This window comes from Oncorhynchus mykiss, chromosome 30, assembly GCF_057628025.1.
Source record: "Oncorhynchus mykiss isolate SJ-2025 chromosome 30, ASM5762802v1, whole genome shotgun sequence".
NCBI classification, from domain to species: domain Eukaryota; kingdom Metazoa; phylum Chordata; class Actinopteri; order Salmoniformes; family Salmonidae; genus Oncorhynchus; species Oncorhynchus mykiss.
The window spans coordinates 33,193,972-33,215,512 of record NC_143051.1 but is presented as its reverse complement, the minus strand read 5'-3'; the positions used below and the strand labels follow the sequence as shown (position 1 = coordinate 33,215,512).

General features: G+C 42.2%; 4 protein-coding genes across 6 annotated transcripts; 3 read left to right on the top strand and 1 right to left on the bottom strand.

Annotated features, from left to right (window-relative positions):
• Positions 1-504: 504 nt before the first annotated feature.
• Positions 505-3,860, bottom strand: psmb13a (proteasome 20S subunit beta 13a). 2 transcript variants are annotated; one of them, XM_090228476.1, is made up of 8 exons: positions 3,736-3,860; positions 3,278-3,371; positions 2,923-3,020; positions 2,594-2,734; positions 1,622-1,737; positions 1,417-1,475; positions 1,057-1,208; positions 505-912 (listed from the first exon to the last, which is right to left on the bottom strand). In XM_090228476.1, exons 1-8 carry the CDS (start codon positions 3,795-3,797, stop codon positions 801-803), a joined length of 834 nt encoding a protein of 277 aa, XP_090084602.1. In that variant the 5' UTR covers positions 3,798-3,860; the 3' UTR covers positions 505-800. The 2 variants fall into 2 exon arrangements, with proteins under 2 accessions (XP_090084602.1, XP_021416241.3); XM_021560566.3 differs by lacking the exon at positions 3,736-3,860 and having other exon boundaries at positions 3,235-3,369.
• An 8-nt stretch (positions 3,861-3,868) lies between these two features.
• Positions 3,869-7,179, top strand: psmb12 (proteasome 20S subunit beta 12). Its single transcript, XM_021560570.3, has 6 exons — positions 3,869-4,006; positions 4,529-4,599; positions 5,007-5,138; positions 5,543-5,672; positions 5,769-5,913; positions 6,219-7,179. The coding sequence occupies exons 1-6, from the start codon at positions 3,974-3,976 to the stop codon at positions 6,344-6,346; spliced, it is 639 nt and encodes a 212-aa protein (XP_021416245.3). The 5' UTR covers positions 3,869-3,973; the 3' UTR covers positions 6,347-7,179.
• A 179-nt stretch (positions 7,180-7,358) lies between these two features.
• LOC110488348 (proteasome subunit beta type-9) lies at positions 7,359-11,855 on the top strand. Its single transcript, XM_021560569.3, has 6 exons — positions 7,359-7,838; positions 8,064-8,131; positions 8,250-8,381; positions 8,584-8,713; positions 11,147-11,288; positions 11,438-11,855. The coding sequence occupies exons 1-6, from the start codon at positions 7,785-7,787 to the stop codon at positions 11,563-11,565; spliced, it is 654 nt and encodes a 217-aa protein (XP_021416244.1). The 5' UTR covers positions 7,359-7,784; the 3' UTR covers positions 11,566-11,855.
• Positions 11,856-13,197: 1,342 nt separating this feature from the next.
• LOC110488345 (antigen peptide transporter 2) lies at positions 13,198-20,022 on the top strand. 2 transcript variants are annotated; one of them, XM_090228450.1, is made up of 11 exons: positions 13,198-14,366; positions 14,499-14,586; positions 14,783-14,913; positions 15,166-15,371; positions 15,706-15,903; positions 16,154-16,282; positions 16,541-16,729; positions 16,871-17,044; positions 18,868-19,027; positions 19,117-19,253; positions 19,422-20,022. In XM_090228450.1, exons 2-11 carry the CDS (start codon positions 14,564-14,566, stop codon positions 19,626-19,628), a joined length of 1,554 nt encoding a protein of 517 aa, XP_090084576.1. In that variant the 5' UTR covers positions 13,198-14,366; positions 14,499-14,563; the 3' UTR covers positions 19,629-20,022. The 2 variants fall into 2 exon arrangements, with proteins under 2 accessions (XP_090084576.1, XP_021416240.3); XM_021560565.3 differs by having other exon boundaries at positions 13,530-14,366; positions 14,472-14,586.
• The last annotated feature ends 1,519 nt before the right edge of the window (positions 20,023-21,541 follow it).

The window sequence follows — 21,541 nt, the reverse complement described above, 5'->3', positions numbered from 1 at the left end:
CAAGAAGCTGATTAAACAGCATGATCATTACACAGGTGGACCTTGTGCTGGGGACAATAATAGTCCCTCTAAAATGTGCAGTTTTGTCACTCAACACAATGCCACAGATGTCTCAAGTTTTGAGGGAGCGTGCAATTGGCACTCTGACTGCAGGAATGTCCACCTGAGCTGTTTCCCCCCCATGGCTACGCCCCTGCCCAGTCATGTGAAATCTATAGATTAGGGCCTAATGCATGTATTTCAATTGACTGATTTCCTTATATGAACTGTAACTCAGCAAAATCATTGAAATTGTTGCATGTTGCATTTATATTTTTGTTCCGTATAAATGTTATGCTGTATTACATTTGAAATATCTAAATCCCCTGGATTGTAATAGCAGGCATTTCTTCATTGGTGCACCATGGAAATATATATATATTTTTAACATTAAGATTCTGTGAGCTGAAATTGCTATAAGGAAAGTGGAAAGCTAAAAGTGAGGAGGGAAAACTCAGACACGTATTCATGAAACATAATGTAGACTTTTTATTAAATCAATCACTTTCCAATATTTCACCCAGTGCCTATAGACACAGCTATAGCCTAGACCTGCTATACCTGTTCAAAATGTATTGGTGACCACAGTTCATTGAACTAAGATCTTTATGTGACAATGGTTTTTTATGGCTTTGCATTGTAGTGTCACCTAGCAGTCACATCTTGTCATCATTAGGTGTATTGTATTCACTGATTTTATGTCTGAATATTGTGATAAGCCTCTGTGTGGCTGTAACTTTGTCGTTTCTAAGTGGTCAGGTTCAGGCGGTATCCATCCGCTGGACTGTCTCCTGCACTACCTCCAGCTCCAGAGGGACTATTTTCTCTGTCAAAATAGACGTTGTACCTGGGCGATACTTGTATCTTCTCTGCCTGAGTAAGAGAAAGAGAGAAGAGAGATAGAGAGAAGATAAGATAGAAATGAATCACTGTTCTGTCAACAACAACAAAAAATTCTTAAATATGCTGTTTAGAATAATAGTTGAAGCAGAGTCTGAGGATGGTGACACCATTTACCTCTTGTCTTTGTACTCTGACTCCTGGTACGGCCTGATGTAGTCCACCCCCTGTTTAGTGATGACACAGATATCTATGTTGTTGCCTGAGCCCAGGTCACTCATGATGCCAGAGTGGATGGCATCCCGGACCAACTGCTTAGCCTCTTCTAACTAGAAGGGCATAGGGATGAGGAGTGAGTGAATGGATTGGAATGGGGGAGGTAGGTCTGTAATACACCCAGATGAATGTAAACAAACCTGATGCCTTCTTTATGGTGAGTCCAATGACTTAACTCTTGAGACTTGAAGTCTATCGATGTGATGGCATATGAACTACATGTATGACAACCCCTAGCCCGCCTAAGGAAAAGTCACTCACCTCCATATTAGGTTTGAATCTATCCTCCAGAATCCCCAGAGCGGCCAAGTCACCAGACCCTACACAAAACACAAATAGGAATCAATTAAATGTCATTATTTCTAGATGATTCATGACTAGTCGATTAATCAACTAATAATGGCCCACACAATAACAGTATATGGATGTATGCTTATGTATGCTTGACACAGTAGCAGTCCCTCACCCATTGCAAGGTATGGCACATTGTCTATGCTCCCATAGGGCCCCACTGTGTAGAGGTGATTACCGGTGCAGTCCACCCCTCCGAGGATTAGACTGGCCCCTATCTGGCCCCGGTACCTAAACATACACATATGAGATACATTATGAACAAACAAGAATGACTCTTTTGAATCAAACCTATCTGACATGAAAGGCGGTTACATTGGAGCGGCTATTGTGGTGGGTGAGGCGAGTTATTTCAACAGAATGTGATGTTTAAAGGGGCCATCTGCATTTGCTACATCCATTTTTGGACTTTTAAATCAATGATATGTACCTGTTGATTCTTGAAGAATATCACTTATAAATGCCTCATGAGCTTAGTTAAACTGCCGTACCCGTATCAGAACCCAAAATAGAACACTTTTTTTACTCCAATGTTTATAAACAATGTAATTCTAAATAAGCACTGTATAGCCTCAAAACATGGGCCTAAATTCAACCAGTTCAGCTTTAACCCGCAATAACCGATAACTGCATAGCATATCATTGTTTTTGTTTAGGCGATGTCAGAGGTGTAACTGCATTGGAGCTGTCAAACCCAGAAGTGGCGCCGGGCGTTATACTGTACATATCACAGACATTGCCATAGGATGCATTAGTAGAAATACCATGCAGTCGTGTTCGAACACTGGAATGTGTGATGTAATCTATTCTACACCTTGATTAGGCTGATAAAAATCCTTATTATTTTGTTTTTTGATTTTCAATTTGACCACACGAGCAGCTGCTCACCGATTTGACAGCTCCAACGCAGTTACACTTCTGACATCGCCTGAATAAAAACAATTATAAACTGGTGGGTTTCGAGCCCTGAATGTCGATTGGCTGACAGCCGTGGTATATCGTATATAACAGTGTTAAAGATACACACACGCGCACACACACACACACACACACACACACACACACACACACACACACACACACACACCTGAATAGCATGTCCTGTAATATGTTTACTGCCATCACGACACGTGGGTTCCTGCCGCTGTTCATAGAAAAGATGGTGAGGTTGGAGGAGAGCAGGTCGGTGGTCTTCTCTGTATCCGCTGCAGTTCCTGCACCACAGCAGCTGAGAGAGGGAGTAGACAGGAGCGGTCAGGAGAACGAGGGATGTGTGGGCATGGATATCTCAAATTAAAGTGACAGCGTACATTTGTTCACTACTCTTTCACTTCTCTCTTCCACACATGACAATCAATTCCATTCTAAACATGTCACACACGGACTTATCCCTTAAACAGGTGTAGGCCTACTCACTACATATTGGGGGAGATGTAGTGGATCTTGGCACACATCTTATCAGCCACCACTTCACCTGAGGTGGCCCGTGTGTCTGCTCCCAGAACCACTCCATCCTGCACAAACAAGGACACAAAGAAAACTCCATTTTTACTATCAGCACACACAATTCATTTCCATCATTATTGTATTTTTTTTTTAAAGTCACATAAAGACAGGCAAGGATCATAATAATATATCACTATATAAAATGTTCTGACATACTCCCACTATATGGAGTCTTCCACTTATTAGAGACGCCTGCCCTTTATCCGCGGACATTGCTCTCACCTTGCACACTATTCCAGCAATGGTGGTCGGACATTGCTCTCACCTTGCACACTATTCCAGCAATGGTGGTCCCTGTCTTCATAGGCTTAGGTGCCTTGGTATGTCCTCCCTCAAGCAGACCCTCCAGAGCAACATTTCTATTTGATAAAGATATAGACTAATCAAACACACTTTAACACAATACCAATAGTGTACCACACATTCTTACTAAGAAAAGCCCTATCTAATGATGACCAGATCAATCAAATTACAATCAGCTGATTAACACGTAGAAGTATGACTTTCATTAAAAGAAAATGCAGACAGAATCCAATTCAACCTTTACAATTATGTAGACTTGATGGTCTTTTTAGAAAGAAATGTTACACGATTATACAAGATACGTTACTTTCACTTTTGATATAGGCTTGGTATGAGAAGAGAGAAATAATTACGAAGTTCACTATTTACCCCAAAAATACGAAATGCTATTATCCTTAAAGATAAAAAGGGAAATCATACCTGGAGACGTTCTCAAAATTAAATCCCGATGCAGGTGTTTCGACAACATTTGATAGCGCCATACCTGAAACACTTTATTTTGCACTCAGTGCTTAGATTTTGACTTCACTACAATCGCGCATTTCAAGTCCCTGGAGAGGTCGCTATTTCCTTGACATGGTGTGACCATATGTGATTGGGGGACGCAGTTGATTCCGTATTTGTCATCGGTGTTCGGGAAATACTGGAAATAGACTTTATGGACTCTCAAATCAAAGGAGTTAGCACAGGCGTAAGTTAATTGTTTTTCATATTTTGTACATGATCATTTTATACATTTTCATAAATTGAAGCTGCGATTAACAATGCATTTTGGGACGGACGTAGCCGAATTTACACAGAGGGTTTTAATTATAGGTTGCCTTGTTGATTTTGTCATTAATTCATCTCAGTATCCTAAAGCTGAACCTTCAAGGAAAACGTTTATGCATTTAACCTGATAATAATAGACTTATTTAATATTTTCCGAAGAACAAAGTGCTGAATTTACTTTCGTTTTCGAGTCATTCATCTGCAACTCAAGCTCAGGATAGAAATTAACCTACACTTTACCACTGATCTAGGATCAGTTTAGCCTCCCCAAATGCCAACCGTAGTTTATCCATTGACTGTAAACTTGATCATAAGGAAAACTAACCTTAAATCATATATTATAAATATGTCATAAATATATTATTATATATCATATTGTAATTGTATGCTCTCCCCATCTAACTGATTATTCATTTATTTATGATTTCTAAATCTCCTACAGACCACCATCTTGGCGGTGACGTTCAATGGAGGGGTTATCATTGGCTCAGATTCCAGGGCGTCCATCGGAGGGTAAGGAGGATCTTCAACACCTATTAACACCTGGAACTAAATTAATCATCTTGCCCCTCCTTTCATCTATACGTCTTTATGATCAAATACAAGTCTGTGACACGCAACATATTAAATAAATCAGCCATCACTTATAGCAATATATACATTTAAACATGTCACCAGGAGTCTCTATCTAATGTGTCTCCAGGAGTCTCTATCTAATGTGTCTCCAGAAGTCTCTATCTAATGTGTCTCCAGGAGTCTCTATCTAATGTGACTCCAGGAGTCTCTATCTAATGTGTCTCCAGGAGTCTCTATCTAATGTGTCTCCAGGAGTCTCTATCGAATGTGTCTCCAGGAGTCTCTATCTAATGTGTCTCCAGGAGTCTCTATCTAATGTGTCTCTATCTCCACTTCACCCACAGGAACTACGTGTCCTCTAAGACCATCAACAAGCTGATCCAGGTTCATGACAGGATATTCTGCTGCATCGCCGGCTCCCTGGCAGACGCTCAGGCCGTCACCAAGGCTGCCAAGTTCCAGATCTCCTTTCACAGGTATGGACCACCCTATCCCTTTCCCTGTCTCTGTCCTTGTCTGGTTCAACATAGCTCATGAGTGTTGATATCAAGCTAATGAAGCTTGATTGATGTGTGATTGATTTGTATTATTATCAGCAATAGGGACACCTCCATTTTAGACCTGGTCTTAGTAGTAATGTGCAGCCTACATTTACCAGAAGCTCTTTTCCAGAAAGCGATTAGGGTTAAGTGCCTTGCTCAACGGCAGATTTGTTTTCACCTAGTCAGCTCGGGGATTCGAACCAGCAACTTTTCGGTTACTGGCCCAAACCTCTTAACCACTAGGCCTCTTGAACTACGATAGACGTAGAAACAAACTGTGGAATAAATCTGATCCTGAATGATGACATGTCTTCTCTGTGTCTATCCTGTGTGATAAGTATTCAGATGGAGTCCCCTCCTCTGGTGAAGGCAGCAGCGTCCGTGTTGAAGGAGCTGTGCTACAACAACAAGGAGGAGCTGCAGGCCGGCTTCATCACTGCAGGCTGGGACAGGAAGAAAGGGCCACAGGTGATGCCATGGGGCGTAACAAACAGACATAGAATAGAGCACGATAGAATAGAACACACACACACACACAATTTCTAACCGTTATTTCACCTCTAGGTTTACACGGTGGCCTTGGGCGGTATGTTACTCAGTCAGCCGTTCACCATCGGAGGATCAGGGAGCACGTACATCTACGGTTACGCCGATGCCAAATACAAACCTGACATGAGCAGAGAGGAGTGCCTGCAGTTTGCTACAAATGGTAAAAGTAGATTTTTCCTGTAGAATCTCATAGGCTTCATTGTTTTATTAGAATGGCACTGTTTTCATATAGGATAAAAGACGCCAGATAAGACATTTTATTTTATTGAAAACATCTTCCTGTGGGACAGTGGGACAGGAGAGTGATTGTAGGATGGGTTTGCTATGGGATTATTGGCACTGGAACACAAGAGAGCTGTTCCTGAAAAAGTGGACAGATATGGGCTCATACCCATCTCTACCTGCTTTCTGATCTATTTTCCTCTCTTTCCTCCCCTTTGTTTTTCTCCTGTTCACCCCACCTAGCTCTGGCCCTAGCTATGGGCAGAGACAATGTCAGCGGAGGCGTGGCACACCTGATAGTGATCACTGAGGAGGGGGTGGAGCATGTGGTCATCCCTGGAGACAAGCTACCCAAGTTCCACGATGAGTAGAGTGACACTACAATCAACCAATCAGTGACACTCTGTGAGATGAATCTTCACTCAATCATTCACGGTTGTTCATACATGCAGAACTTGGTGTTCATATGCCTGACTATTCACATCAGTTTTGGGACTGCGGATTGAAAAACAATCATGATTTCCAAGAGACCAATGTGAAAATCTTCTCTGGTTCTGCCTATGTGTTTCATAATCTACACTGTGTTCATGTTGTTTATGTGCATTATATTTTGTTTACTTAATGACCTCTGGGTGGAATCAATAAAATCTTAAGAAAAAATATGTGTACACAGCATGTAAGTGTGTTTGATTATAGATATGTAAATCTGACAGACCCCAATATAATTGAGTAGGCTATTTCTGAGGGAATACGCCCTATTTAATTTGAGGCATCATTAGCAATAGATAATTAGTCAATATTATAAGCCTGTTATAACTAATGCATAACTGTCTGTATCTAAACCTATGTATTTACAAGACAGCAACATACAAATCATTACAATTAGTACATATTGGTACAATTTAAAACTTTTATATGATGAGTGAGAAAGTGCATGATGAGTGCACAAATAGCATACCCCCAAAATATGCTAATCCCTCACCATTACAATAACAGGGGAGGTTGGCACTTTCTCACTCATCATTATTCACGATTCATCCGTAATCATGGTCATGTCCACATGAATGTAGAATGTTTAAAAACATTAAATTCTTATGTACAATGAAAGTGACTCCCAAATGGCACAATACAATATTTCTCATTCATTTCTATTGGGCACAAAATATTCTGAAACACATCCGAAACAAACAGAAAATGCATCCAACACATTTAGAGTCACGTGCTTGATGTAGCCATTGCGTGCTATACATATGAGCCCAAATACTTAACTTTTGAATAGTTTAATACACATATGAGTGAATTTGTCCCAATACTTCTGCTCCCATAAAATGGGGGACTATGTACAAAAAGTGCTGTAATTTCTATACGGTTCATCCGCTATCAATGAAAACACCCTCAAATGAAAGCTGACAGTCTACACTTTAACCTCGTAGTCATTGTATCATTTCAAATCCAAATTGTTGGAGTACAGAGCCAAACCAAAAACGAAAACGTTTATTGAGAAATTATATCAGCCTCTCACCTGCCGGTCTGTGACTGACAATGTAACTTTCATTTTCAGTTTATGCCAGAAAATGGTGGACGAGACAGAAATGAACGACGGTTCCTTGCTCAAATATATTTAAGAGTTGATTCTTAATACAACAGTATAGTTGAATAGTAATCATTCGTGTATGTCCTAAATGAGCCTTCGTTTGGTGTTTTCTTTTTCTTTTCATTTTATTTCGCGTTGAATCAATAGGCTTCTCACACACCGTGCGCACTGCACAGGTATCAGCGCGACCAGCCACAAAACTAAAGTGCTTCAATATGTTGGATGAATCATCAGAGCCAGGGTGGCTATCCGAAGAAGTCAAAACTGGGGTGAGTATCATTTAATGACATGTTTGGACCAGGAATTGATGTTAGCCTAGAGAAGTGTTCTCATTGTAAAATCTTGGGGTGTGCATTCTGTTTTTGTTTTATTTTTATTAACGAATAAACACAGTATTTTGGTTCATGTCAAAGTGAACGTAACTGTGTTGAGTCATTCAATTGAGTCATTTAATTATGCACTTAATCAAAATTGTGTCTGTGCTTTGCTTTCAGACCACCATCATTGCTATTGAGTTTGATGGAGGTGTGGTGCTGGGCTCTGACTCTCGAGTGTCTGCTGGGTAAGTCGCTGTTCCAAGTCTTAGAGAGACAATAATTTACTATGAACATTAAAAAAGTCCTCCCTCAAACCTCAGTTTGCCCTCCACCCATCCCCCCTCTTCCCTCCTTCCCTCATAGGGAGACTGTGGTGAACCGGGTGATGAACAAGCTCTCTCTCCTCCATGACAAGATCTACTGCGCCCTGTCAGGCTCAGCTGCAGACGCCCAGACCATTGCTGAGATGGTCAACTACCAGCTGGATGTGCACAGGTGTTTCCCACTGCATGGCTATGTATTGTGGTCGGCAATAGCTCTAGTGCTATGTGTAACACATTTTGTTGAGTTAAATGTATGGAAAAGGTTTTCTAGACTGACACTGTGCATTTTCACGTGTTCTCATGGGGGGTTGCTTATATAGACGCAGTTAAAGAATTCTGCTATTGAGCTGTGACTTGTGACCTCTTGAACTCAGCATTGAGGTTGGAGAGGATCCTCAAGTTCGTTCAGCTGCCACTCTGGTGAAAAACATCTCGTACAAGTACAAAGAAGAGCTGTCAGCACATCTCATTGTTGCCGGGTGGGACAAGAGAGGAGGGGGACAGGTTAGTCATTACATTGGTATTTTGTATTTATTAGGGATCCAGTAGCTACTCTTTCTGGGGTCCAAACACATTAAGGCACTTACATCACACCTAAAACAAAACACAAAACAGTACATCATATAACATCATTACACCACTACATATCTACAATACAAAATGTAAAGTATTACAGTGTACATGTGTGTAGAGTGCGTGAGTTAGCGTCTGTGTGCGTGTGCCTGTACCTGTGTGTGTCTCTTCACACTCCCCGCTGTTCCATAAAGTGTATTATTATTGTTTTTTTTTAATCTGATTCTACTGCTTGCATCAGTTACCTGATGTGGAATAGAGTTCCATGTACTCAATACTCTATGTAGTACTGTCCGCCTCCCATAGACTTGGGGATTGTGAAGAGACCTCTGGTGGCATGTCTTGTGAGGTACGCATGGGTGTCTGAGCTGTGTGCTAGTAGTTTAAACAGACAGCTCGGCGCATTCAGCTTGTCAACACTCCTTACAAAAACAAGTAGTGATGAAGTCAATCTCTCTTCCACTTTGAGCCATGAGAGATTGACATGCATATCGTTTATGTTAGCTCCCCGTGTACTTTTAAGGGGCAGCCGTGCTGCCCTGTTCTGAGCCAATTGTAATTTTCCTTTGTCCCTCTTTTTGGCACCTGACCACACTACTGAACAGTAGTCCAGGTGCGACAAAACTACCTGCCTTGTTGATAATGTTGTTAAGAAGCGCTTTATTATGGACAGACTTCTCCCCATCTTAGCTACTGTTGTATCAGTACATTTTGACCATTACAGTTTAGTCACCTCAACTTGCTCAATTTTCTCATTCTTATTTTTTTTACACCCCCTTTTTCTCCCCAATTTTGTGGTATCCAATTGCTGGTAGTTACTGTCTTGTCTCATCGCTACAACTCCCTCATGGACTTGGGAGAGTCATGTGTCCTCCGAAACACAACCCAACCAAGCCGCACTGCTTCTTAACACAGCGCGCATCCAACCTGGAAGCAAGCCGCACCAATGTGTCAGAGGAAACACTGTACACCTAGCAACCTGGTCAGTGTGCACTGCACCCGGCCCGCCACAGGAGTCGCTAGTGCATGATGAGATAAGGATATCCCTGCCGGCCAAGCCTTCCCTAACCCGGACGACGCTGGGCCAATTGTGCACTGCCCCATGGGCCTCCCGGTCGCGGCCGGCTGCGATGGAGCCTGGGCTCGAACCCAGAGTCTCTGGTGTCACAGCCCTAGACCACTGCGCCACCCGGGAGGCCCCAATTTCCACATTATTCATTATAAGATTTAGTTGAAGTTTTGTCCCAAAATGATTTGTCCCAAATTCAATGCTGTATGTTTTTGAAATATTTAGGACTGACTTATTCCTTGCCACTCATTCTGAAACTAACTTCAGCTCTTTGTTAAGTGTTGCGGTCATTTCAGTCACTGTAGTAGCTGATGTGTATAGTGTTGAGTCATCCGCATACATAGACACACTTGCTTTACTCAAAGACAGAGGCATGTCGTTAGTAAAGTTTTTTTTTTAAGTATGGGGCCTAAACAGCTGGAATATGTTGGAGAAGCTTCCATCAAAGAACACCCTCTGTGGTGGCAGGTAGCCTAGTGGTTAAAGCTTTGGACTAGTAACCAGAAGGTTGCAAGATCAAATCCCTGAGCTGACAATGTAAAAATCTGTTGTTTGGTCTCTGAACAAGGCAGTTAGCCCACTGTTCCTGGGCCGTCATTGAAAATAAGAATTTCTTCTTAACTGACTTGCCTAGTTAAATAAAAGTTTTAAAAATATATATTTTTTAAAGACAGGTAATTCTTTATCCACAATATAGCAGGGGGTGTAAAGCCATAACGCATACGTTTATCCAGCAGTAAACTATGATCGATAATGTCAAAAGCTGCACTGAAGTCTAGCAAAACAGCTCCCACAATCTTTTTATCATACATTTCTGTTCTGCCAATCATCAGTAATTTGTGTAGGTGTTGTGCTTGTTGAATGTCCTTCCCTATAAGTGTGCTGAAAGTCTGTTGCCAATTTGTTTGCTGTAAAATAGCATTGTATCTGAACAAATACAATTAGTTCCAAAGGTTGACTAAGGGTTGGTAACAGGCTGATTAAATAGAAATGCCACATCTATAAACACTAGTCCAAACTGTATTAATTGATTTTTGTGTCCCTTTCAGGAAATGTTCTTGCATCTGGAACAGTTTCACTAATCCCTGAAGCTTAGAAGAGGTCATTTTAAATATAAATTTTTTATTAAATAGTTTTGAGTGTTTCCTCAACAAAATGTACCATGAGTACAATTACAGAATCAAACTCAGCTGCCTCAAACTCACAGTTGTTCACTAGTCTGCATAATATTGAACTTTTTCAGAGTTTGCTAGGTTGCTGTGCTCAAGCATTCCCCTCTCATTGACCCCTCCCAGGTGTATGTGACCCTCAATGGCCTGTTGTCCAGACAACCCTTTGCGGTCGGCGGCTCCGGAAGCTCCTACGTCTATGGGTTTGTTGATGCAGAGTACCGGAAGGCCATGAGCAAAGAGGACTGCCAACAGTTTGTTGTCAACAGTGAGTGACCAAAAGTGTACTTTTAAAATAAAATAAATGTGTTGATGTCCAGTTATGACCTAAACAGCATGAATTAGAAGCTGTTAAGATGTGTCATTTGTCAATAATATGCTCTCACTTGCTCTCTTTCTTCACCTCTCCTCTCTCAGCACTTTCATTGGCCATGAGTCGAGATGGTTCCAGTGGAGGTGTGGCCTACCTTGTCACTATTGATGAAAAAGGTGCAGAGGAGAAATGCATCCTGGGTAACGAGTTGCCCACATTTTATGATCAGTGAACACTGGCTTGTGGAAACAGTAACACTGAAGTTGTCGTAGTTATGAAACAGTGAGTGGACACCTTACGAACAAACAGTACTATTAAATCTACACAGGATATAGAATGTTTGGATAGGGGTATGAATCATGCTGGCACAATGTCAAATATTCTCACTACACATGCCATTTTCAAAATTATTCATAATTGTTATGCCCTCTGTTGAAGAAACTGATTTTATTTTGGGTAGCCAGGGACCTGAAGCTGGACTGTGTTTTTGGGTGATTCACAAGTAAATTCAACTTTCCCATGGATATTTCTCTGCATGTTTTTTTCAACCCCAAAACAACTATTCAATAAGTATTCTGCCACCATCAAAAGTAATGATAATTTTAGTTATTATGATTATGTCTACCATATATAATGACGCGTTCAAAGCAACTGGGAACTCGGATATCTCTGACTTCCGACTTCAGCATGTTCAAAACAACTGGGAACTTGGAAATAAACTAGCTCCGACTGGGAAAAATCGTTTTGAATGTTCATCCAACTCGGAATTACAACTCAGGAACTCTGGCCTCTTTCTAGAGCTCCGAACTTTCTGACCTGAAGATCACTGACGTCATGATTTCACCTCGTTTTTTTCCGAGTTCCCAGTTGCACTGGTGAGGCCATGGGAATATTCGTATCAAATTGTATTAATTTTAGGTGATTAGTCATCAGTTACAAAGTGGATATGAAGCCTGGCTTAAAATAATTATCCTAACCTGCTGCGTAAATTCTCCTGCTACGAAAAGTCAAATCTGACGTTAATTTGACAAAAGCTGGATTCCTTCAAACCATGACCGGTTCTTCGGCTGTCCCCATAGGAGAAACCTTTGTGGTTCCAGGTATAACTATTTTGGGTTCCATGTAGAACCTTCTGTGGAAAGGGATCTACATGAAACCCAAAAGGCTTCTTCAAAAGGTTCTCCTCTGGGGAGAGCTGAAGAGCCCTTTTAGATTCTAGATAGCACATTCTTTCTAAGAGTGTAGGGTAAACCTGTTACCATAGAGTACCACAGTATGAGTCATAATACCCATAAAACCTTGTGGTCAAACAGTGAAATTGTTCCAATCGCTTTTCCACCATTCATATTTCCAATAGGGGATTTTAGAAACACTTAAAATAAGGGCTGTGTTTCATTTTAGGCTTACCCTGGCGGTAAGAATCTTTGGATTATCTATCTAATGTTAGTTAAATGTAGTAATGAATAAATTGGCTACATTTCTTTCAATGGACAATTCTGTAAACTGTCTTGTGCAAGTTTTAAATTGACATAATACCTGTTAGCAAAGGTGTCAGATAGAGATGATGTGCAGGAGCTTGCATGGATTTGTAGTTTTGCATTATGTCTACTTTAATGCTGATTAGCATGTTCAAATATGAGAGTAAATAGAGCCGAATATATCGATAAAAGTCACCTTGTCCGAGACAGATTTACATGGTTATCAAAATGTAACCCCAGGGTAAGCATACAGGAAACACTGCCCTGGCCTCATAGACAACTTTTTAAGTACTTACTACTTTTTTTTGCTATTTAGCAACTACTTAGTATGTTAGCTAAGCCTAACCATTTTAGCTAACCCTTTAACCTAACTTAACCCCTAGCCCAGCTAACATTAGCCACCTAGCTAGAATTAGTAAAATATTGTAATGAAACAGGCAGGGAGCAGGACTCGAACCCTCGACCTTCTAGTCCGAGGTTCGGCGCACTGTCGACTGTGCCGCAAAAGCGTTCTCGTGCGGCAGTGTCGATTTCCGCGCTTAAAAACCCAGGGTCGCTTATAAACCCAGGGTCGTTACACTATCATTCGTAACACATAGTACGAAATGGGTGATGGAAATCCACAAATGAATATATACCATTTGAGTGTTGTGGATTTATGTACAGAATAATATGAAATGCTAAGAGACCAGATTGAATAAATGAATGGTGGAAAAACGATGCTAGGTTTTATGGGTATTATGACACCTCCACTGTGGGGATCTATTAACCACTATGCTAAGTGTGCAAGCATTATTGTCTGGTATTTATTATGGCACAGAATGAACGCTAAATGGAAAGGTGCTTGATATTGTGGAGAATAATGTCGCCTGAGTTTAAGGCATATGTGAAATTGAAACTAAAACGCAGACTGAAAACAGCTGAAAAAATCCATTCCGTGGAAAGATCTCCGCGAATTCGCAGGTTTGACATCGCTCACCTTTTAATTAATAGGTTATAGATTAAAAACAATTATAGACGACAAAAATGATGCTTAGAACGTGCGTGTTCGCTATGGCTGTAGGTCTATGCATTGACATAACCACATTTTGCGCCACTGGTTTTGGCGCATCTATTTCCAAAACTGGACCAATAAGTTTTGACGTTTTCGGAAGTCTGTTGCGTCTATGGGTTGTAGCGGGGATTCGATTAGTTATACTATTTGGTGTATCGCTACTCACACTAGGATCGATTAAACCCGTATTGAAGCGCTGGTTAGCAGTGCACTGTTTCCTTGCCCCGGTCTACGAGACCGGGCAACTGATGCTGCATGGCAGTTCACCGGAGAGCACTCATGGATCGTTGGGGGGTCCAAGTTTGTGGCTATTGTGTACCGCGGCAGCAGCTGCTGCAGCCCTGTTTTGGGAGAAAACCTTCCCTGACAGCAGCGAAGAAAGTAACGGGAAAGAGAAGACACAGAAGGCACGAGTGCTGTTCATGAGAGTCCTCTACTTCTACAGACCTGACACCCTCCTTTTGGTTGGAGCGTTTATATTCCTGTCACTGGCTGTCCTCTGTAAGTATTTTATTGTTTTAAAATTACTGAGTATTATGTGATGATGATCATTATGATGATGATGGCGAGTATGATGAGGATGATGACGGCGGTGTGCGTTTTCAGGTGAAATGTTCATCCCATTCTATACAGGAAAGGTGATTGACATCTTGGCTTCCCAGTACAAGTGGAATGACTTTCTCACAGCTATCATCCTCATGGGGCTCTACTCTTTGGGAAGGTGAGCAGATACACGAGAGAGCTTCCTACCTGTTTTTCACCACTACGTCCTTCATCAGTTTCGCACCTTACATATTGTAGTTTGTGTTATGTATGTATGTAACGGTTATTGAATACACGGATTTCACCGCTGCAAGTGAACATCAACATCAGGTTGATTATTTCAACACTGCTACAGTTTATGGTGTCTGTTTCAGCTCTTTCAGTGCAGGTTGTCGAGGAGGCCTCTTCATGTGTGCCATCAACAGCTTCACCTCTCGAATGAAAGTAGAGCTGTTTGGGGCCCTGGTGAAGCAGGAGATCAGCTTCTTTGAGACCATCAAGACAGGTAGAGACACGTTTATTGATTACCCCAAACAAGAACTAATGATCAGTATGCGATCTGTTGTCTTGCTGGAATGTGTGGCATCCTTGTTTGTTCATGAAATGACTGTAACTGGAATGCACTTCCTATTGAACTTCCTCTGTCTTCCGATGTGTGGCTGAATATCTGTTGAACACCCCATCAGTTGGTTCTTCTACGCTCCTTGGTTATTCGACGAAGTTGCAGCAATTTACTTTCACCTCTGAACTCTCGTAGGTGACATCACGTCCAGGCTGTCCACAGACACCACTAAGATGGCCCGGGCGGTGGCCCTGAATGTCAACGTCCTACTGAGGACCCTCATTAAGATTGTGGGTATGCTGTCGCTCATGATGAGCCTGTCCTGGAAGCTCACTCTGCTCATGCTGATGGAGACGCCCGTCACCGGCCTGCTGCAAGGCGTCTATGACAACTATTACCTGGTATAGTACAATCTATCTAGAACCTAAAAAACCTACATAGAACCCAATAGGGTTCTACCTGGAACCAAAAATGGTTATCCTATGGGGACAGCTGTGGAACCCTTTTGGAACCCTTTTTTCTAAGAGTGTACTGTTTGTGTCCAGATCAGAAGGTCCTGAACTAATCTATTGGTCCCTGCGAACCCTGAAATAAATCCCTGAAATGATCTAATGCAGAAGGCCCTGACATGTTTTTTGTGAAAATACAGTACATGAGATGGTGACTGCTAAATGTACTGGGTAACCTTATAAAATAAAGTCTAGTAAATGTTATTGTGTATTGACTGTTCCTCAGAGGCTCACTAAGGAGGTGCAGGACTCCATGGCCAGGGCGAACGAGGCAGCGGGAGAAACAGTAGCTGGAATCCGGACCGTGCGAAGCTTTAACACAGAGCGGAGTGAGGCTAGTCATTATGACCACAGGTTGATGGACACCCACACTCTCAAGACCAGGCGGGACACCGTCAGGGCAGTGTACGTGCTCCTGAGAAGAGTGAGTATGCAGGGATCACTCCCTGTCCCCTTAGGCTCAGAAGAGTTGAATGCTTCTGATGTGATCTTTATGTGTTCTTCAGTGTATGTACTTATGTGTGTGTGTGTGTGTGTGTGTGTGTGTGTGTGTGTGTGTGTGTGTGTGTGTGTGTGCGTGTGTGTGTGTGTGTGTGTGTGTGTGTGTGTGTGTGTGTGTGTGTGTGTGTGCGTGTGTGTGTGTGTGCGTGTGTGCGCGTGTGTGTGTGTTAAAGCTAACAGCGCTGGTAATGCAGGTGGCCATGCTGTACTATGGCAGACTGTTTATCCAGCGAGGTCAGATGAGCACTGGGAACCTGGTCTCTTTCATCCTCTACCAGTCTAACCTGGGAACCAACATCAGGGTAGGCAACTACCAGTGTGACTGTTTGAGCAAGGCGAGGCACAGGATCACTAATCAAATATATTAACTAACCAATAGTAATATTGTCATTACATAGTACATAGTAATGGGAAAGTTTGATTGAAGAGGCAAGTAATACTAATGTTAGGGAATGAAAAAATAAACATGTTTAATGTCTGAGATACTGTTGAACATTTTGTCTAACTATTGTTTATTGAGTTACGATTATACATCTGTATAATACATCTGCCCTCTCCAGACTTTGATTTACATCTTTGGCGACATGCTGAACTCGGTGGGGGCGGCTGGTAAGGTGTTTGAGTATCTGGACAGAGAGCCCCAGGTCAGCACCAAGGGGACCCTCCAACCAGAGACCTTAACTGGACACGTCCACTTCCACAACCTCTCCTTCTCCTACCCCACCCGCCAGGAGCGCAAAGTACTGCAGGTAAAGCTCACCTGGGAGAAGGATGGCACAATTCTGGAAACATGAGAAAACCCTAACTGGCAGTTTTGCCATCACCACATTTTTGACTTCACGTGTACCCATTGCTAAGGTAGTGTGTCATTGGCTCTCTGCTTGTCTTAGGGCTTCTCTCTGGAGCTGAGGCCGGGTCAGCTGACTGCTCTGGTGGGGCCGTCAGGAGGGGGGAAGAGCACTTGTGTTAGTCTGCTGGAGAGGTTCTATCAGCCTCAGCAGGGAGAGATCCTATTGGATGGACAACCACTGCACAGCTACCAGCACCACTACCTACACAGGAAGGTAGTATAGAAAGCTACCAGCACCAGCACCAGCACGCCTGCACAGCAAAGTCATAAGACACAGATATTGACACATTTACAGTGGGGCAAAAAAGTATTTAGTCAGCCACCAATTGTGCAAGTTCTCCCACTTAAAAAGATGAGAGAGGCCTGTAATTTTCATCATAGGTACACTTCAACTATGACAGACAAAATGAGAGAAAAAAAATCCAGAAAATCACATTGTAGGATTTTTAATGAATGTATTTGCAAATTATGGTGGAAAATAAGTATTTGGTCAATAACAAAAGTTTATCTCAATATTTTGTTATATACCCTTTGTTGGTAATGACAGAGGTCAAACGTTTTCTGTAAGTCTTCACAAGGTTTTCACACACTGTTGCTGGTATTTTTGGCCCATTCCTCCATGCAGATCTCCTCTAGAGCAGTGATGTTTTGGGGCTGTTGCTGGGAAACACGGACTTTCAACTCCCTCCAAATATTTTCTATGGGGTTGAGATCTGGAGACTGGCTAGGCCACTCCAGGACCTTGAAATGCTTCTTACGAAGCCACTCCTTCGTTGCCCGGGCGGTGTGTTTGGGATCATTGTCATGCTGAAAGACCCAGCCACGTTTCATCTTCAATGCCCTTGCTGATGGAAGGAGGTTTTCACTCAAAATCTCACGATGCATGGCCCCATTCATTCTTTCCTTTACATGGATCAGTCGTCCTGGTCCCTTTGCAGAAAAAAAGCCCCAAAGCATGATGTTTCCACCCTCATGCTTCACAGTAGGTATGGTGTTCTTTGGATGCAATTCAGCATTCTTTATCCTCCAAACACGACGAGTTGAGTTTTTACCAAAAAGTTATATTTTGGTTTCATCTGACCATATGACATTCTCCCAATCTTCTTCTGGATCATCCAAATGCTCTCTAGCAAACTTCAGACGGGCCTGGACATGTACTGGCTTAAGCAGAGGGACACGTCTGGCACTGCAGGATTTGAGTCCCTGGCGGCGTAGTGTGTTACTGATGGTAGGCTTTGTTACTTTGGTCCCAGCTCTCTGCAGGTCATTCACTAGGTCTCCCCGTGTGGTTCTGGGATTTTTGCTCACCGTTCTTGTGATCATTTTGACCAGACAGGGTGAGATCTTGCGTGGAGCCCCAGATTGAGGGAGATTATTAGTGGTCTTGTATGTCTTCCATTTCCTAATAATTGCTCCCACAGTTGATTTCTTCAAACCAAGCTGCTTACCTATTGCAGATTCAGTCTTCCCAGCCTGGTGCAGGTCTACAATTTTGTTTCTGGTGTCCTTTGACAGCTCTTTGGTCTTGGCCATAGTGAAGTTTGGAGTGTGACTGTTTGAGGTTGTGGACAGGTGTCTTTTATATTGATAACAAGTTCAAACAGGTGCCATTAATACAGGTAATGAGGGGAGGACAGAGGAGCCTCTTAAAGAAGAAGTTACAGGTCTGTGAGAGACAGAAATCTTGCTTGTTTGTAGGTGACCAAATACTTATTTTCCACCATAATTTGCAAATAAATTAATAAAAAATCCTACAATGTGAATTTCTGGATTTTTTTTCTCATTTTGTCTGTCATAGTTGAAGTGTACCTATGATGAAAATTACAGGCCCTTACAGGCACAATTGGTGGCTGACTAAATACTTTTTTTGCCCCACTGTACATCTCTAGAGAAAGCATAGCAGTCAAGATAACCAACTTTACCATGCCTGTATGGCTACCAACATCATATACATTTCGCTTGAGAAGAAACATAGCAATGGTTTTGATTGGCTGATTGGTGATTGGTTTTGCCCTATGATTGGTTTTGCCCTACCAGGTAGCCATGGTGGGCCAGGAACCTGTTCTGTTCTCTGGGTCCATCAAGGACAACATTGCCTACGGCCTGGCAGACTGCTCTTTGGAGAGGGTGCAGGAAGCTGCTCGCAGAGCCAACGCCCACAGCTTCATCAGCCAACTGGAGAAGGGTTATGACACAGGTACACTGGCAAATAGGAATATTATATATATTACTAGTGGATGACCACAAGGAGAGACTTGATAAATGTACTGTTTGTCCATCTATTAGATGTAGGAGAGCGGGGTGGTCAGATGTCCGGTGGTGAGAAGCAGCGTATTGCCATCGCCAGAGCTCTGATCAGAGAGCCACAGGTCCTCATCCTGGATGAGGTCACCAGCGCACTGGACACTGAGAGCGAACACATGGTACGGCATCCCTCCACACATAAACTAGAATGCTTTAGCCTTCCATCATTCATACGCTCAATACGGTTAGTGCTAGCGGTTTCACGTTCGTAGCTATAGCTAGCATTGACATTCTCAATAGGGTTAGCGCTAGCTAGCGGTTTCACTCAGATGTTCCCTCTGTCTCAGGTCCAGGAGGCCCTGACTAGCTGCCCCTCCCAGACCCTGCTGGTGATTGCTCACAGGCTGAAGACCATCGAGAGGGCAGATCAGATCATTCTGATTGACCAAGGAACCGTCCTGGAGCAGGGCACTCACCAGGAGTTGATGGACAGGAAGGGGGGCTACTACAAACTAAGAGAGAGACTCTTCACAGAAGACGACACGTCACATTGACCAAAGAAATCCTCCTGTTTGAACTGTAAATATTGATGTCATTTTCTCACTTTCACTCTGACCAATACTCACAACCTCCCAATGTACTGTAAATTACATGTACATCAAAAATGTATTTAAATATTGAATATAGTTAGGTATATATTTTTACTTCATAGGAGATGGACACTTCTGTTGGTGACATTTTATTATGTTGTATGACTCTAGGAGTGGTTTTTATTTTATTTTATTGTATTCTTACTATTCTTCTATTTCTTAATGTTCGATAAAGAAATAGAAGGGCAATGAGTGACCCACGTTATAAAGCCATTTATGATGTTCTGGAGCAAAGGTCTCTTATGTTGTCTAACCAAGGGAATAAATGATCTATTAAACATTTTAACCTCTCGCTAAACCACCTCTAATTTAATCTGACGCTTGTTTTACATTTCCTGTAAAACTTCCACACCTATTGTTGTGAATGCTTTTGTCGTATAGTATAGTCATTTTGTAGTATGTATCAGTGACAGACTTATCTACAGCCATTTTGTGGCAAAGTGTAGCCTAAGCATTGGCTTAGAGATGAAATGTTTTCCCAGTATTTTTTATTGTGCGTGAGTTTTTATGTACCTTTTGGTCCACATGAGTGTATACATGAGCACATTTTGTTGTGTTACGGGATGAATGTTATTTTACCACACAGAGCACAAAGTCCCTGGAGGCCAGTCCCTTGTTCATTACCGACGTTTATGGTAGTTTGCCTGGCTGCACCACAACAAGATGTCAGCAATCCACCATCGGAGAACAATAACACATATAAACACAGACCTCAGGTCAGATAATGGCAAACATTTGATCACCAGACATGCAACTAGTACACATCACCATGAACTGGCAGCAGTCAATTGTCATCCGAGTCTTCACGTTTTGTGCACCTGCAGCACTAAATGTTTTACATTGAAGTTCTTTAGCAGACACTCTTATCCAGATAGACTTACAGTAGTGAGTGCATACATTTTCTTTGTACTGGTCCCCCATGGGAATCAAACCCACAACCCTAGCTTTGCAAGCACCATGTCTTACCAACTGAGCCCCACAGGACCCCCGGTGCAGACGTTCATCATCGAGTGGTGCAGACGTTTATCATCGAGTCATCCGAATCGTCAAATTAATCAAAGTATTGATAAGAACACGTTTTTCTGTGTGTTTTTATTTGTGTTTAGGGGCTGCTGCGATTTGAGCACAGGACATTTGTGAGACAACAGTCATGTGGCAACATTCATCAACTCAATTATTTTCTCACTAGAAGAAGCTTGCATTGTCAGTGAGACATATACAGTATCCTCTCCTCTCCCGGTCCCTTTAGGTTTGTGACTTATCAACAACAATTCACCTACCGACCCTACAGATACCAACAAGGTGGGAGGGAAAGCACAAAGGGGAAATACCAGCGGCCATCTCATCTCAAGACCTGGCATCACAAAATGGCCGACAATAACTTGAGCTGTATCTGACATGGATGAAGCGAAAATTGTGTAACCAATCCGTGCCGAATCAGTTGACTTAAGTGGATAAGAGTCTGCTAAAAAACTTACATTTAAAAATGTTGTGCTGCAGGTGCACAAAAAGACTGGTATGACAATCGACTTTTGCCATTTCATGGGGATGTGTACTAGTCGCAGATCTGGTGATAAAATGGTTGCCAATTGCAATCACACCACATTGGAAAGTCCCTTCTGCCTTTGCTTTCACTTTCAATTTAGTACAATTCACCAAGCAAAACCAAGCCAAGCCGTGGATCTTGTGACTGTTATTGAGGCTTTGATACACTAAGCTGCTGTTTTATTTAACCTTTACTTAACTAGGCAAGTCAGTTAAGAACAGATTCTTATTTACACTGACAGCCTAGGAACAGTGGGTTATCTGCCTTGTTC

What these genes read in the sequence shown, in the direction of transcription:
- psmb12 (XM_021560570.3), top strand. Translation starts at nt 3,974, where the DNA reads ATGGACTCTCAAATCAAAGGAGTTAGCACAGGC. An exon ending in TCCAGGGCGTCCATCGGAGG is followed by an intron (nt 4,600 to 5,006) that starts GTAAGGAGGATC and finishes CTTCACCCACAG; the next exon opens with GAACTACGTGTCCTCTAAGA. An exon ending in TTCCAGATCTCCTTTCACAG is followed by an intron (nt 5,139 to 5,542) that starts GTATGGACCACC and finishes CTGTGTGATAAG; the next exon opens with TATTCAGATGGAGTCCCCTC.
- LOC110488345 (XM_021560565.3), top strand. Translation starts at nt 13,838, where the DNA reads ATGATGCTTAGAACGTGCGTGTTCGCTATGGCTGTAGGTCTATGCATT. An exon ending in GGGCTCTACTCTTTGGGAAG is followed by an intron (nt 14,587 to 14,782) that starts GTGAGCAGATAC and finishes TGTCTGTTTCAG; the next exon opens with CTCTTTCAGTGCAGGTTGTC. An exon ending in CTTTGAGACCATCAAGACAG is followed by an intron (nt 14,914 to 15,165) that starts GTAGAGACACGT and finishes GAACTCTCGTAG; the next exon opens with GTGACATCACGTCCAGGCTG.
- psmb13a (XM_090228476.1), bottom strand. Translation starts at nt 3,797, where the DNA reads ATGGCGCTATCAAATGTTGTCGAAACACCTGCATCGGGATTTAATTTT. An exon ending in AATTTTGAGAACGTCTCCAG is followed by an intron (nt 3,372 to 3,735) that starts GTATGATTTCCC and finishes TTTATCAAATAG; the next exon opens with AAATGTTGCTCTGGAGGGTC. An exon ending in TTGCTGGAATAGTGTGCAAG is followed by an intron (nt 3,021 to 3,277) that starts GTGAGAGCAATG and finishes TTGTTTGTGCAG; the next exon opens with GATGGAGTGGTTCTGGGAGC.
- LOC110488348 (XM_021560569.3), top strand. Translation starts at nt 7,785, where the DNA reads ATGTTGGATGAATCATCAGAGCCAGGGTGGCTATCCGAAGAAGTCAAA. An exon ending in ACAAGAGAGGAGGGGGACAG is followed by an intron (nt 8,714 to 11,146) that starts GTTAGTCATTAC and finishes GACCCCTCCCAG; the next exon opens with GTGTATGTGACCCTCAATGG. An exon ending in CCAACAGTTTGTTGTCAACA is followed by an intron (nt 11,289 to 11,437) that starts GTGAGTGACCAA and finishes CTCCTCTCTCAG; the next exon opens with CACTTTCATTGGCCATGAGT.